This window comes from Diachasma alloeum, unplaced genomic scaffold (genome assembly GCF_001412515.2).
Source record: "Diachasma alloeum isolate Michigan unplaced genomic scaffold, Dall2.0 Dall_scaffold_00288, whole genome shotgun sequence".
NCBI lineage: Eukaryota > Metazoa > Arthropoda > Insecta > Hymenoptera > Braconidae > Diachasma > Diachasma alloeum.
The window spans coordinates 1278090-1293092 of NW_021680427.1; the positions used below are offsets into that span (position 1 = coordinate 1278090).

Consider the following 15003-nt stretch of genomic DNA (forward strand, 5'->3'; position numbering starts at 1 on the left):
TTTTTCTCATCAAGAAAATTAAACGAAAAAACTTGAAAATTTGAGCCGAGGAAATTCTATAGAAAATATCTCAATAGAATAAGTTATATAGAAAAATTGCATTCTATTGACTTTTTCTACTGAATATTTTCTATTGACATTTCAATAGAATCGGCCAAAAACTAATAGAACAGTTGAATAGAAATTCTATAGAATTTTCCAACGAATTCGATAGGTTTTTCTACTAAATTTTTTCGTCCGTGTTTGCAACCAGTGGATCAGGATTAGTCGAGTCATTTTCGAAGGACTATGATCAGTATAATAGTTTACATACACGATAATAGCCATCAGGGACTATGTTGTTTTCTGAAGTTCCATGAGTCCACTTCCATAATTTACAGAGCTTATCGAAGATGAATTTACGCTGCCCGGAGTGCAATGTTCACTAAAAATTACGGAACTCACAATTCGCTCACCGCGCGATTACGGAATCGATTCAGAAAATTTGAGTGACGTTATGGTAATTTTTCACAAGAGATTCAGATAAAAATTACGGAAAGCTCTGAAAAAATTCCGTGACAGTTCCGTAAAATTTCCTACAACCACATTTCGCTCCTGAATTACGGAAAAAATACGTAATTTTCACTGAATATTTCTCTCCGTGTGTTGGAGTTTGTATGAACCATCCTAGACTACTACTCGACCCCTAGAAATGCGAATGCGACGAGCCTATTTTTACGAAAATTATGTCAACGTTCTTTGATGTTACAAATTTACAATCGGAAATAATCGGATATTGAATAATTAAACATCCCTAATGATTTTGCTACCAGATTTATAATGATTGAATCTCTGATGGCCTAATTGCAAAACGAATGTTCCGTCCATTTGCAAAAACAAATTTCAGTCACCACATTCGTTGGAAATCATCAAAACATTTTTACTATTTTTACTTCTACGTTCAACATAAAAATTGTTGAACGTTCATTTTTGATTTTCGAGGCGTAATAAGTCGGGAAGTTTCTGTAAAATTTTACTTCTTCGGGAGAAATTACGTGACAATTTCGTACTTTGTTCGGTGATGAACCAGAAAATTCACTGGACGTTTCAGATTTCTTCTCTTCCATTCCCATAAAAATTGCCGGAAAACGATTCCCCATTGCGAATTACGTGAATTGTTCCGTACTTTTTACTGAATATTTCTCTCCGTGTAGAAATGAAAAATGAAAAAGGACAAATAACGCATCAAGTAACGGTCACATGTCTCCTGACAGAAAGGCTCGGCCGCCGCTTGTTTCTCAATGTGAATCGAACGATCCATCTATCCCTATTGGATTCTCTCTTCTCTTCCAATCCTTTAATTTTGTCCAAATGTTCTATTATTTTGTCGAGGATTTTTCAAATGATCCAACGATAGCTTTGTCCCTCCCCATGACTAATGGAGCCCATTTCTTCTCCACTTGGCTTTTATCTGTCATAAGAACACTTTCATGCATATAACCTCGGGGCACTGGGGATTGTGGTGCTGCGTGTGGGAGTATCAGGTGGTCATTCAGGAGTACCCCTTCAAATGGCGTGAAAACGATACTCGTCTTCAAATGATGGACACACATTCTCCGAGTGACATCAATAGCAATGTTAATGATTTGTGATTGCGATAATGAATGGTTACACATGTGCATTTCAAATCCCCAATAAAATTTATCAATATGCATCGAGAATGGGAGTGTTCCCTCATGAAGACTTCAACAATTTTTATTCCATCAGGACTCCTGGATTGAATGATTTCCAAAATCATTAACGCATAGAAGTAATCTCAAAACGACAAATTCTCCTAATTAATAAAACTACAAATAAAAAATGCAGAGGAAAACCTAGCGAATTCGATAGAAACTTCTATTGGATTTATATGGAATTTTCTATTAATTTTTGGCCGATTCTATTCAAAAATTCCACGCATTAACTGGGCGTTTTTTTTTTCAATAAAACTGTTTAATGGAAAATATTCACTAGAGAAAATCAATAGAATTCGATTTTAACGCGTTAAATATGACGTCGATGTGTCATACCTATAGACCCATGCGAAAACGCATGACTACTCTTTCAAAATTCTAACTCTTTTCAAAATTGAATAATTCCAGAAGTATGACAGATTGTGCAATTAGACAAACGCAATTGGGAAGCTGAGTTCTGTACCTTTCATTACATATGTGTTTTATAATTTTTCATTCTTCACATGTGAAAAAAAGTAGGAGAAAAATTATTGACTGAATCAAGTAATCTTGCATGGAGAGAAATATTCAATAAAAATTACGTATCTTTTCCGTAATTCCGAAGGGAAATGTGGTTGTAGGAAATTTTACGGAACTGTCACAGAATTTTTCCAGAGCGTTCCATAATTTTTATCTGTCACTTAAATTTTCTGAGTCGATTCCGTAATCGTTGAGCGAACTTTGAGTCCCGTAATTTTTACTGAACATTTCTGTCCGTGTGGAGCGAACTCGATTTTCAATACTTTTTCAATCTTTATCGAAGAAAAAGTGTGTGACGAATAGTGAATTTTTCGTTGGCCCGGGGGAATTTACTGAACGTCAACGTAATTTGTGTCGGAATTGTCCAATTTACCCTGCATTCCACCGAAAATTATTCCAGTGAACGTGAATGATTGCTCAATATTCCGTATAATTTTTTTGTAACGAAGAACGCGTTCGGTAAAATTTCACTTCCATTTGTCCCCAATGGAGATTCCAAGAACTGAAAATTATCGACGCTCTCGTCCGGAGTTTTTACTAGTCAACATAGTAATTTCTGCCATTTCCTCGAGTAAAATGTACGAGATGCGAGAGTATAAACTAAAGTTTTAAATCGTAAGAAAAAATTACAATTCAACATATTAAAAAGACATGCAACTTGAGTAATTTTTCGTTCTTCAATAGTAGACATTGGTAAAAAAAGCATTTTTAACACTTTTGAACATTATTTTTTCGTCCGTGCATTTGATATAGTATTGTCTGCTAACAATTACTATATTAAATCGTAAAAATTGAATTTCACATCGCAAACGTTCAATTGAAACAAATCAAATTTTAAAATTTGTGCGGTATGATTCTCGATCACTATGTTCATGTAATAATTTTTAATTTCATATTCTCTCCATGCATTCTCCGCAAAAAGTATTCTTAATTACTGAATTACAGTTTCGCTCCGTGATTACCTTTCGTCTGATAAAGTTTGCGGCGTTTCTCTAAATAATTTTTATTCAACGTTTCTCTCCGTATATATCCCGGAGTAATTTGTTGAACGATAATTTTTAGAGAAATCAATCAGCTTTTGTTCCCTCCAAACCGGGAAGTTGAAAATAAAAACCCGAAAAAGAAAATTGAATTTATCGAGGGCATTCCAACCGGTCAATTACAATTTCGCTTTCAAGGTTTTTGTCATATTCTCTGATTACCCATTTCCATTTTCTCTTCTTCATTCCGACCGATCCCAAATTGGTGGCAACTTAATTAAATTGAATATCAGGTTGATTGGCGCGCATCGCGTACATTATACAAAATGCTAAATATCGCTATCAATTAACCGGGACTAATTACGAGCTAATTTGATGGTCGGATTCAGAACCAGCTTCACTTAAATTTGCGCATGTACTCCCCGATATTCTCGAGCCTTTCAGACTCCCTCGAATGAATCTTAAATTCTCCAAATACGTTTCAAAGAATTTCTCACCGGTGTTCCCGGAATTTCGCCCGGAATTCACCCCTCGAATGTCTTCAACTCTTGCCGGATTCAAAGTGCATTCAAGGATAATTCTGGGTCAACAGAGTACCTGTTAGCGAATGTGTCATTAGCCGATGAATTCCATGTCTACTTGTATTCATCGGGTTTGCATATGGCGCCAGGTGTAGAATTTATGGTACATTATTCCTACTCAGACACATTCACACTCTCCCAAGCAGGCGATCGTGTCCAGCTGGCTTCATTAACGCAAAAACTCTAGCTGAAAAGAATTATCTAAAAATAATTCTTCATTACTGTCACCGATTCTGAAATGTTTTCCCCATAACGCAATTTTTCTAAATTCCCCAAACGTCAATCAAGCTTAAAAGAAACCCGGAATGAATGTACCACAGGGGTCTTCACAGTTATAAGTTGAAAAACGATACGAGTATTCTCTCGTTACCATTAACAAGATCGCGTATGCAAACGCATCTATAAAATAAATAAACGTTGACGGGTTTTTAAGACGATGGGGTCAATAGTGATGGACAGTGTTGTGGGCAGTATGCCCCCATACCTTCAGGTATTTATCGAAAAGAAAGATCGTAAATTGAGCCGGTGGAAAAAGTCATTATAGCCATCAAAATAAATAAACTCATTATAATTGCGAGAGAGGTGCAAAGAAGATAACATCATGTCGCTCATCTTGAAATAAATTGTGCCCTTGAGGCTTCAGCGTTCACCAATTAGCACGACGTCTTGATCAACGACTCGTAGTTTGCACAGCATAATACATTACAAACTTATTACCCTTATATCCATCCAGAGGACGATTTCATATTATTTTCACAAAGAGTTATAAAAGTCCCTTTCCCCCTGGATAGCGTGACAATATAAACATATCTTTGACAATGCCGATACACTGTATACCTTTTATTTATCAGTATCCTTCGAAATTTACAACTCGTATGAATTTATAGAAAGCCTCGTCGTGGCCATAAACCTCAACTAAACCCCCCCGAGTGCATTATACGCGTGTTATATTCAGAGCTAACTCGACGAAACGATAAATTTTCTCCGGAGGAGAGAGGTTACTGTGAGTCCCTGCAGACACTAAATAGATGTGTGCCTTGTCGAGCATTGACATAAACGATTGAGATATGAATTCGTCAGAGTGCTTCATCAACTTCTTGACGTAGCGTGTTCTACTGCGGCTTCCAACTTCATTAGGAAGCGGATCCGGGATTCGCATAAGTTTTTCCAGTAGACAGAATGAGGATAAAGTAAAAAAAATCGCGAACGTATTTTTTTTAATAACAAACATGACACGAGCTTACAGATTTCCAACAATTGGTAGTCGGTAATATTTTCCACCATGTCAGCCCGCGTTCATAATCCATAATAATTTTTTTTGGGTAAAGGGATTGTGTGGAAAACTTCCAATTGAACTAGTTCAACTCTGGAAAGATCATAGTGGAGGTAATTGACGCAATACAATGCCATTAACGCTGCGCGCGTCACGAAGCGGTACGCGCATGCGTCATCAATGTGTGGAACAAGCTGATTTAGATCATTATCTTCTTAGAGCATAGGGGGATGCAACCTCTCGCAAAGCATGAGTAACTCTTCTTTTCGTAAGGATAGTCATTATTGCATCAACTCCTGGGCGTACTCAATCTACTGAGGATTTCTACATTATTAAAAAAGAATCCGAAATTTGCATACCATCTTTTACTATCGAAAATTATAATACAGGACGAAATGTTGGATACGTATTTTTTTGTGATGAAAAACGAATGTGAACTAAGCAATAAAAAAAGAAATCATTATCGCATTTCTAAGGTTGCAGATTTTTAAGAATTGAATATTGCGGATATTTTCCAAACGTGGCATCCCGTTTTCATAGTTCATAGTAATATTTTCGATTAAAAATATTGCAAATAATACTTCGAATGAAACTCGTTCAGCTTCCAAAATCGCAATGTCGGTGATTTTTCATAATGCAATGCCATTAACATTGCGCGCGCCGCGAAGCGGTACGCGCATGCGTCGTCAGTGCGTGAAACAGGCTGATTTAGATCATTATCTTCGTAGAGCATAGGGGGATGCAACTTCTCGAAAAGCATGAGTAACTCTTCTTTTCGTAAGGATAGTCATTGTTGCATCAACTCCTAGACGTACTCAATCTACTGAGGATTTTTACATTATTAACAGAAAATCCGAGATTTGCCTACCATCTTTTACTATTGGAAATTATAATACAGGACGAAAAATTGGATACGTATTTTTTTATGTTGAGAAACGAATGCGAACTACGTTTGCACATTTTCAACACGTGAATGTTTCTAATATTTCTCCAATGGCATTCCACTTTTGCAGTTCATAATATTTTCAAATAACAATGTTGCATAAAATACTTCGAATAAAACTCATCAGCTTCCAAAATCACAGTTTCGGTGATTGACATAATGCAATGCCATTAACCTTGCGCGCGCCGCGAAGCGGTACGCGCATGCGTCGTTAATGCGTAGAACAGACTCATTTAGATCATTACTTTCATAGAGGAGTGGGGGGATGGGACTCCTAGCGAAGCACGGGTAACTCTTCAGCATAAGTGGTCGGAAGACCTGTACTGTATAATGCGTGTAGTACTGAATGTCGCGTGCTACATAAATTGGCTGGATTGCGACACACTGAATATATGCACAGGGACGAGAGAAATACTGAGATAGGTATCTATGGGCGGCTTATAAATCAGCCAACCGATCGTCCAGATATTGATCTTTTCCTTCAATATATATCCCCCTGTACTCTGTATGCATACGTTTTATTGTATGCAACCACAACTACGGATTATCTGACTCATGTTCCCTCATGATCTCACCCACAATAATTTTCTGCACTTAAAGCATTTATTTTCAAAGCGTAATGTATAGTGGAGTATTTTTTTTCAGAATTGTTTGGTCGGGTTTTTTTTACCGTCCATCTAGTTAATTCAGGTCTTTGAATTATGCAAGCTGACAGGTTGTTGACGGAGGCGTGGGACTGAAAAAAGTACGTGGAATAAAAGAATTATGAATGGGATAGGGGGAATGGAGGAATACATTTCTCAAAATAAATAAAAGTGAATGAAACGCCGGGGAGAATACGAGAACAGTAACTCATCTGTCGTCCAGCAAATGAGTTGAAAGCTCTCCGCGGGTAATTAATTGAAGTCGCGCGCATATCCACGTTCACGTGTGGGACTGTAAATTTAATGTAACGTGAAAGAGATGTGGTGGGTTTGAGTGAGGCTCGTGGTGCTACGCATTTTCTGCTTCTGAAGGTGCTTTCGGTGTTTAGTACTACTCGAATTATGTTGAATAGGCGATACTCCCGAATTAGCATTAAGCTCACTCAGGAAAATTTACGATTAATATGAGATGATTGTTCATTTATTATTAATTTGGACGAAATTGAAAGATTCATTCTTTTATTGTATTTAAGCATTTTTGAACAATTACAGTTCAATTTCCATAGATATTAGTTATTATAAAAATGAAACCATGTGAACTATAATATTTACAGATGTTGTGGTAGCTTCCCGGGTAGAAATCACCCCGTTCGAGCTCGGCTCGGAACCCGTATCCCAGCTAGAAATACGCCACTCCGCCCCAGCTTGGGATAAACTCCACGCGCGTCACATGTACCCGAGGTTGAGCCGCGTCACGCGCTCACAGCCCAGCGTTAGGCTATTACGCGAAACGCTTCGCCGGGCTTTAGTTGAATGGCCACTGCTCAACCTCAGGTTCATCTCCAATTACTCAATCCCAGTATACTTAACCTCAATAATGATTTGACAGGTCCGATGGCATCGTGATTTGAGCGAAAAAACAATCGAATAAATGTGAAGATGGCATGCTTTTTCAGATGAACAATCACAAGCTCATCAGAAATAACGTGATATTAACTAATCGAATGGGATTAATCTGAAAATACAAGGTAGAACAATTCACTGAAACGTAGTCAAAACTTTCTTTTTTCTCGCGAATACAACAAACAAAATCAAGAAAAATAATCACTTGAAAAACGTTAACGATCCTTTATTATTAATTATCAACGCTACAGGAGAGGATATTCTTCATTTTTCGATAGGCCTACGAGTTCTAAGAATATTCTATGATTTATTAGGGAAATGTTGAATACAGGTATGCCAAAATAACACGCATGACAAAATTCAACAGAAAACCCTAGCGCTTCCTATTAAATTTCTATTGGAATTCTATGAGAATTCTCTGGAAGTTCTATTAGAATTCTATTCGTTTCTTGCGCCGATTCTATAGGATATTATGCAACTTCATAGTCTTTTTGTTAAGGTAAAATTTGGTGCAAGAAAGTAAATAGGTTTTTATGTTCCTATAGATTTTCTTAGGCGTAAGATTTCTAAGTTTTTTCCGCTCGGTTTTTCTTGATTTTCCAAAGTATTCAAATTTTAAATCGATATTCTAAAAATGCATAAATATCATTCTATTCCACCCTCCACTCGAAACGACACGACTCAATCGGAGCTGAGTTCTAAGCGTTGAGCCACAGCTCAAACTCAAGTGCCGGGTTATGCCGTCTGATGAGCGTTCGACTGTGAGCCGGTATGGAGCGGCGTGTCGCGGCGTGAACTCGGGTCAAGCGGCAAGCCGAGGCTGAGCTCGCGCTCACCCGAGTTGCGGCTGAATCCCCGGTTGAATTTCTACCCGGGTTAGAACTATTAACAATCCACTTCAAATTTGTATAGAATATTTGACACGAAACTCGTTAATTATAACAAGACAGTTTTATCTAGTCTAATTAGGAATTCCCGTGCATGATGGGAAAAATTTTTGGTTCATGAGTTTTTGAAACACGATTTGTCTGGAATGATCGTACAGCGGGCATTGCCGCAGGACGTGATCGATGTTTTCTTCTTCATAACCGCATTTGCATAGCGACACTGCGATTATACCAATTCGTTCCAATGATTGTGCTAAACCATAGTGATCGGCTCTAGCCCTATTCACCTATGAAATAATTTCCCTGGGTAATTCTTTGCCCTTAAACAAGATTCATTCTTGTTTATGTAACTAACATCTGGGTGTAATTCAAGATTTATAGAATTTCCAACTGGATTTATTGTTTGAATTTGTTTAGTTGTGTTATTATTCTTTAGTTGTTTTGAATATAATTTGAGGCATTATTTGATGAAAAGACCGAGAGGCTTGTCATTTTAAGTTTGAATTTCCAGTGAAAACTAGCACGATAAATTGATTTAGTAACAATAATAGTTTGGAATACATTGACGCGGAATAAATGTTTGCTATAAATTTGAGTTGAATTGAGGTTGATTCACTTGAGTATTTATCGAGACCGAACAATTAATTTAAATTTTGGATAGATTGTAGGTTTTGATGCGTCCAATCTGACCGCTCAAAACGTGAAATATCCTTTTCATCACGCTGTGACGAAAAGTGAACTTTTCGGCACGCTCCGCGTGCCTAAAAGTCCAATATCCGCCACATTGTGATGAAATAGTATATTACGCACGAGTGTTNAACGCTGGTGGAATACAGGCGCACTCGGCACCGTTCGTCTACGACTCGGCCGCCTTCGGCACTTCTCCGCCTTAGCACGTAATATACTAGTTCGTAACTCGTGAAAAAATGTTTTTTAGCTCGTGGGATTATATGACTCGTCTTCGGCTCGTGATATAAACCTCCCACTCGCCAAAAAACACTTTTTTGCACTCGTTACGAAATATACTATTTCCCTTTGCGTATTGGGACGACAACCTTCAGGTAGTAGGACCCGGGTATCAGGGTCTCATCGCAGGAGCCTTTTCAAGTTTAGTGTTTTTAGCTATAAATTCCATGAAAAGAAGGATACGCTACAGGTTTTCTCTTGAGTTGGAAACGGTTAATACTCAAATGTAACATTTTGTGTTGATATTTAGTGGCTTTAGAACGGCAGATCCATGATATTCATTGGAAATGAACCATTTGGAACATTTCGTGAATACTTTCGAGCTAATTAATTAAATGTTCTGTTCTACGATGAAACACGAGTGGAAATTCAAATCAAGCTAGAATAAGAGATTGTTAAGAATCTTCTTTGTCAAAAGTTTTTTCAACGTTTATTGAACATCACAGGTTTCGTTCATATTAGAAAACATTTCAAGAATCGAAAGGAATTGGAAATCGACCGTTCGACAGAGATTAAAATGAGTAAAAATGAATTAATCAAAAATAGGAAGTCGACTTTCTGAGAAAGTTGAAACCTTTCATCATAAATAATTGATGAAAAATGAATGGTTTATCCCGGAAATTATCTCTTCAAATTTTTAATCAATTTATTCATATCCAGAATGTGCTCAGAGATTAATTGCATAAAAAAGTCGGTTGCTGGGAAATCAAAGAATTTCTATCATTTATGTATATGAAGAAGCCATCTTTAAAAAATAATAACACATTGAAATAAACAACGAAAATAATCTATGATTTTTTTTCTATTTCTCAAGCAATTTTATTTAAAAAATCAGTAGTGAAGTGATCAAACGGTTCAAGTGAATTCCATTCTAGCTCCAGTTCTCGATGAATATCTCAAATTCTAAAGTAGTTAGCGAAATTTTTCTAAAAATCTTTTTTGTAAAGAAAAATGAAGACTATCGAAAAAGATTTTACAAAATTTTACTGTTTTAAATTCCGAGTTATTTAACAAAAACTCAACTGGGAACTAAGTCGACTTAAACCGATTGACCACTTCACTACTGAAATGTTGATGCTTGAAATTGCGTCAGAAATTTATGTTGTTCGAGATATGAGAGGAAAATTACAACAAGATTTGTGGGCAAAAAAATTGATGCATAAGCTTCAAGAAGTTTTTCCTGAATTTCAGGTAGCAGGGAAGCAGCTTTTACATACGCCATAAGCTCAGCGGGAGTAACATACGCAATAACCGCAGCTTGTAGTCGTGGAAATATCACAGCGTGCGGTTGCGAACCTGCCGTAAGGTAAGCCGAAGACCCTCCTCTCTCACCTCCATTCACCACATTGTAATCCTTCAATTTCATGTAAACATTCGCGTTTCGAATTTCTTCAATTTTCCTTCTTCACTGTTTCGACGTCATAACCACAGTGCAATTCTCATTATTTTCAGGACGAGAAAATCACTACCACCGAATGGGTGGGAATGGGGAGGATGCAGTGCGGATGTAACATATGGAATGAAGTAAATACACCTTTATTAAAAAATTAGTTTTTCATTGGAGATTACACACGAAGAGAAATATGCAATAAAAATTACGTATCTTTTCCGTAATTCCGGAGCGAAATGTGGATGTAGGAAATGTTAAGGAACTGTCACGGAATTTTTCCGGAGCGTTCCGTAATTTTTATCTGAATCTCCTGTGAAAAATTACGATACCGTTACTTAAATTTCCTGAGTCGATTCCGTAGTCGGTAAGTGAATTGTGAGTTCCGTAATTTTTACTGAACATTTCTCTTCGTGCAGAAATAAAAAATTTTACAGCAAATTTCATCTAGTAATTCTTGAAATATCCAGTAACAATTGATTCTTATGAACTGTCAGGGGATATTTCCACGAAGAAATAAGTCAGCCCTGAAAAAATCAATGAACATTTAGATCCCGATTTAATAGAACATTAGGATTGAAAAAAAAGAATAACAACAAATTTTTCATTGATAATATGCTAGATTCGGGATTGAGTAGGCCTGCACGCATGACTCGTCCCACTCAGAATTCGCGAGGACTCGAATAATAATCGAAATAGTAAATACAAGTGACTGTAGATTTACTTTAAACCGTAATAACTGAAATTTTGGTTCCGTCAATCAGATAATAAACTGAAAATTCTACACGGAGAGAAATATTCAATAAAAATTACCAGAAAAAAGACGTAAAAATTACGTTTCGAAACGTAATCTGGGAGCAAAGTAAAATTCAATAAAAAGTGTCAATCGTCACGTAAATTCCACCATGTGTTCCATAAAAATTACTCATCCGTCCGACGTCTCATAGTTAGCCATGAGTCACTGTGAGGGGGAGATTTTAACAACACGTTCCGTAATTTTTCCGGAACTTTTCGTAAAAATTCTTAAACATCCAAGAATTTTCATGTTCTGAGGCATAATAAGTCTTGACGTTTCTGTTAGATTTTACAACTTCCAGAAAAATTACGTGACTTTTTCGTATTTTTTCGGTGACAGACCCGAAAATTTACTGAACGTTTCAGATTTATTCTCTTATATTCCTATAGAAATTCACTGAAAACGATTCTCGCTTGCGGATTACGTTAAATGTTCCGTAATTTTTCTTGAATATTTCTCTCCGTGTAGAGAAATGAATTTTTTTTTTAATTCAACCGGAATATTCTATTATTATTACTCGTTTTTGACGTGAATCGACACTTTTTACTGTTTATTCGTACTTTTAATTGAATTGAACGTAGTTTTCCCGCGGAGGTTGATGTTCTGGTGTTCGTGATGATCGTCATCCAAGGGGCTGGAGCTAGAAATAGAGGGATTGCCTCTCCCTCCGGCAGGGGTGCTAATTCTTGGAAAATAAAAGCGCGCCTCTCTCTCATTAGTAACTACACTGTTGAAAATTTTCGTCTGAATTTTCTATGCGAAATCCTGGAAATTTTTATCGTGTTTAATTTCCACTGAAATTTCAGGGAATATTGTCTTTGAAAAATGAAATATTCCATTAATTTTCGGTTCAAATCATCTGAAAATCATCAAAATACTTGATTTTTCAATTAAATTATTTCCTGAAAATTCCGACAAATCAGGTAAATTCAGGGAAAAATTGAAAATTTATGTCGTTTTGTTACTAAAGTTCACCGCGGTCTCCCCTTAAGTAGCGAAAAAAGCTGAATATTCTGAGGTTTATAATGAAGACAAACATACTCATGAGGTCATAAACGGGGTGAAATATTCTTCGATAGTTCTGTGAGGTTTGTCCGATACTTGAAAATCATTTACGACTCACTAAAACCTATGAATTTCCTTGACTTCTCAACATGAATCAAAAATTTGATGAACCACTTGGTCCTGAATTAAATATGAAGTTCCAATTTCAGAATTGAGATAAAAATGTCAGATTGATTTCTTGAAATTCTACCAACTAAATTAATAAACGGATGCTGTTTCAATATTAATCCTGGCAATCTCACAAAGTATTTTTAACGTTAGGTTCGCGCGTAGGTTTCTCGATGCCCGGGAAGTGGAGGGCGACGCTCGAAGTCTCATGAATCTCCACAACAACAAAGCCGGAAGAAAGGTGAGTCAACCGAATATTTTCAATCGCTAATAAATACTAGAATCATTGCATAACGGACAGCCGTTTATATTCATTCACCAGGAACCCCACGGACTCAGTCCAAATGACAAATTGATTCCCAACGATAATTTACCTTGAATTATAGAAAGTGCATGACAGTTTGATTCAGAAAGATTAGATAAGCTATCAATTCGTTGAAAGCACTTGCTGTTAAGATTTATCTTACATCCGGTTTTGCACATATATTCCGTCAATTAGTGGTCTGAAGTCATGAATGACAATTTGCTGCAATTTATCCAACGATTTTACTGGTTTTAGAATGTTCACATGATTTTCACCGCATGCGTAATGACAGGTGTAAAATCACTATGGAATATTCCTCTGAAATCCATTCATTCGGTATCAATAGTCAATATCGGTCACTACGCGTGTATTAAAGTCACGTAATGGCTCTGAGGGAATAGATCAAAAGTATAGGTTTTCTGGTGTTGTTTTTCTTCCCAATGGAAATATTGTAGAGGTTCAGATTTAATACAGAGAAAACAAAGTTTCGATTCTCAGTGACATCTTACGGATTTCGTTTGTATTTACCAATTAGAGTAGCGGCTTCATATAAGATACCTTAGGGATAGTAGGAGAGTGGAATTCCGGGAACCCCTATGCCCCCACTACGCGCGCCCATAGAGAGGAGAAAAATAGGAATCAGCGGGTCTCAAATGAGATACCTCGCTCGATGCACCCGATTTCAATGAAATTTTCATTTTTACTGAATGAATATCGATGACTAATCAATTTATGTGTTTTAATGTTTTGAATTTGTATCGCCCGCGTTCCCTTTTCTCTCTAAACATAACCCCGCGTGATAGAATGGCAGCTGATGTTGGGGGATTGTTGGTGGACTCGAGAATAATCACAGACGAAAAATTACGATTTTTCGATGGGATAAGTGAAAAAAAATCGATGTATGGTTCCATTACTTGAAAAAAGTGGTGTGACCCTTCCTTAAGGTCATTAGACCCTCATGATCACTTCGTTCGTCCCTCACGTTTGACCCTTAATACCGTTTGAGCCTTATAACTACTCTCTTCGCGTTGAAAAATGACCGGGGCCATAGGTATCTTATAAGAAGCCCACGGAACATAAACCTTCGGGAGGCGATAAAAGTGCCGAGAGTGGGGGTAGGTCTCAAGCGCGAGGTATCTTATAGAGAGGTATCTTCTAGGAAGCCTCTACTGTATAACTGATACTGCACGTATGAAAAAATCGTATAGAAATTTTCTATACGGATTGCGTAGAGAATTTCTATATGATATTCGGATATTTCTATACAGATATTTTTTATACTAATTATTTTTATACGTTTTTCTCTGGAGCTTTAGACATCTTTCGTATGAAAACAAAAATTTATGTAAAAATTTATATATAGAAATAATTCGTATAGAAAATATTCATATAGAAGTATCCGAATATCATGTACGGAAATCCTATAGAATTTTACTCCAGAAATGATTTTTGTGATATTAGGTCGATTTTCCTTTTAGTGTATAGTGAGCCAAAATTACGCAAAATCAATTACTGAAAACCCTAGTTGTCAGATACATCCATAGAGACATGACCGTAAAAACATAATTTCTTCCCGTTTCATAATATTCTAGACCATTTGCAATCAAAATTCGAAAATTGTAAAACAGGTACAAAAACAAGGCTTCTATTCGGACGCAAAAAACTAACTTTTTTTATCAACATTGCGAAACGTCATTTTTCAAGGGCATACATGACACCCTTAACTGCATCAAGGACAACAATTTTGACCACAGATTCAGATTTACCCTTTGCACGTCCAGGATCAGTGTCTCACCCTCCGATCGTGCAAATTTGCGAGGGGTACACTTCTCCCCTCAACAGAACATCGACTTTTTTGTCACGAATGGCCGAAACGAACAATAAACAAGGGGTCTCGAGGGAAGAATGACTACAGTTGTAACTGTTGGCACAATG

General features: G+C 36.8%; 1 protein-coding gene across 3 annotated transcripts in view; it reads left to right on the forward strand.

Annotated features, from left to right (window-relative positions):
- Nucleotides 1-15003, forward strand: part of LOC107038764 (protein Wnt-7b) — an 89865-nt gene that overhangs the window by 66724 nt on the left and 8138 nt on the right. For all 3 annotated transcript variants that reach the window (XM_015258017.2, XM_015258018.2, XM_015258019.2), the window contains exons 3-5: nt 10600-10714; nt 10861-10932; nt 12918-13005. In XM_015258017.2, the coding sequence (XP_015113503.1) occupies nt 10600-10714; nt 10861-10932; nt 12918-13005 (275 nt within the window). The remainder of the gene's footprint in view (nt 1-10599; nt 10715-10860; nt 10933-12917; nt 13006-15003) is intronic.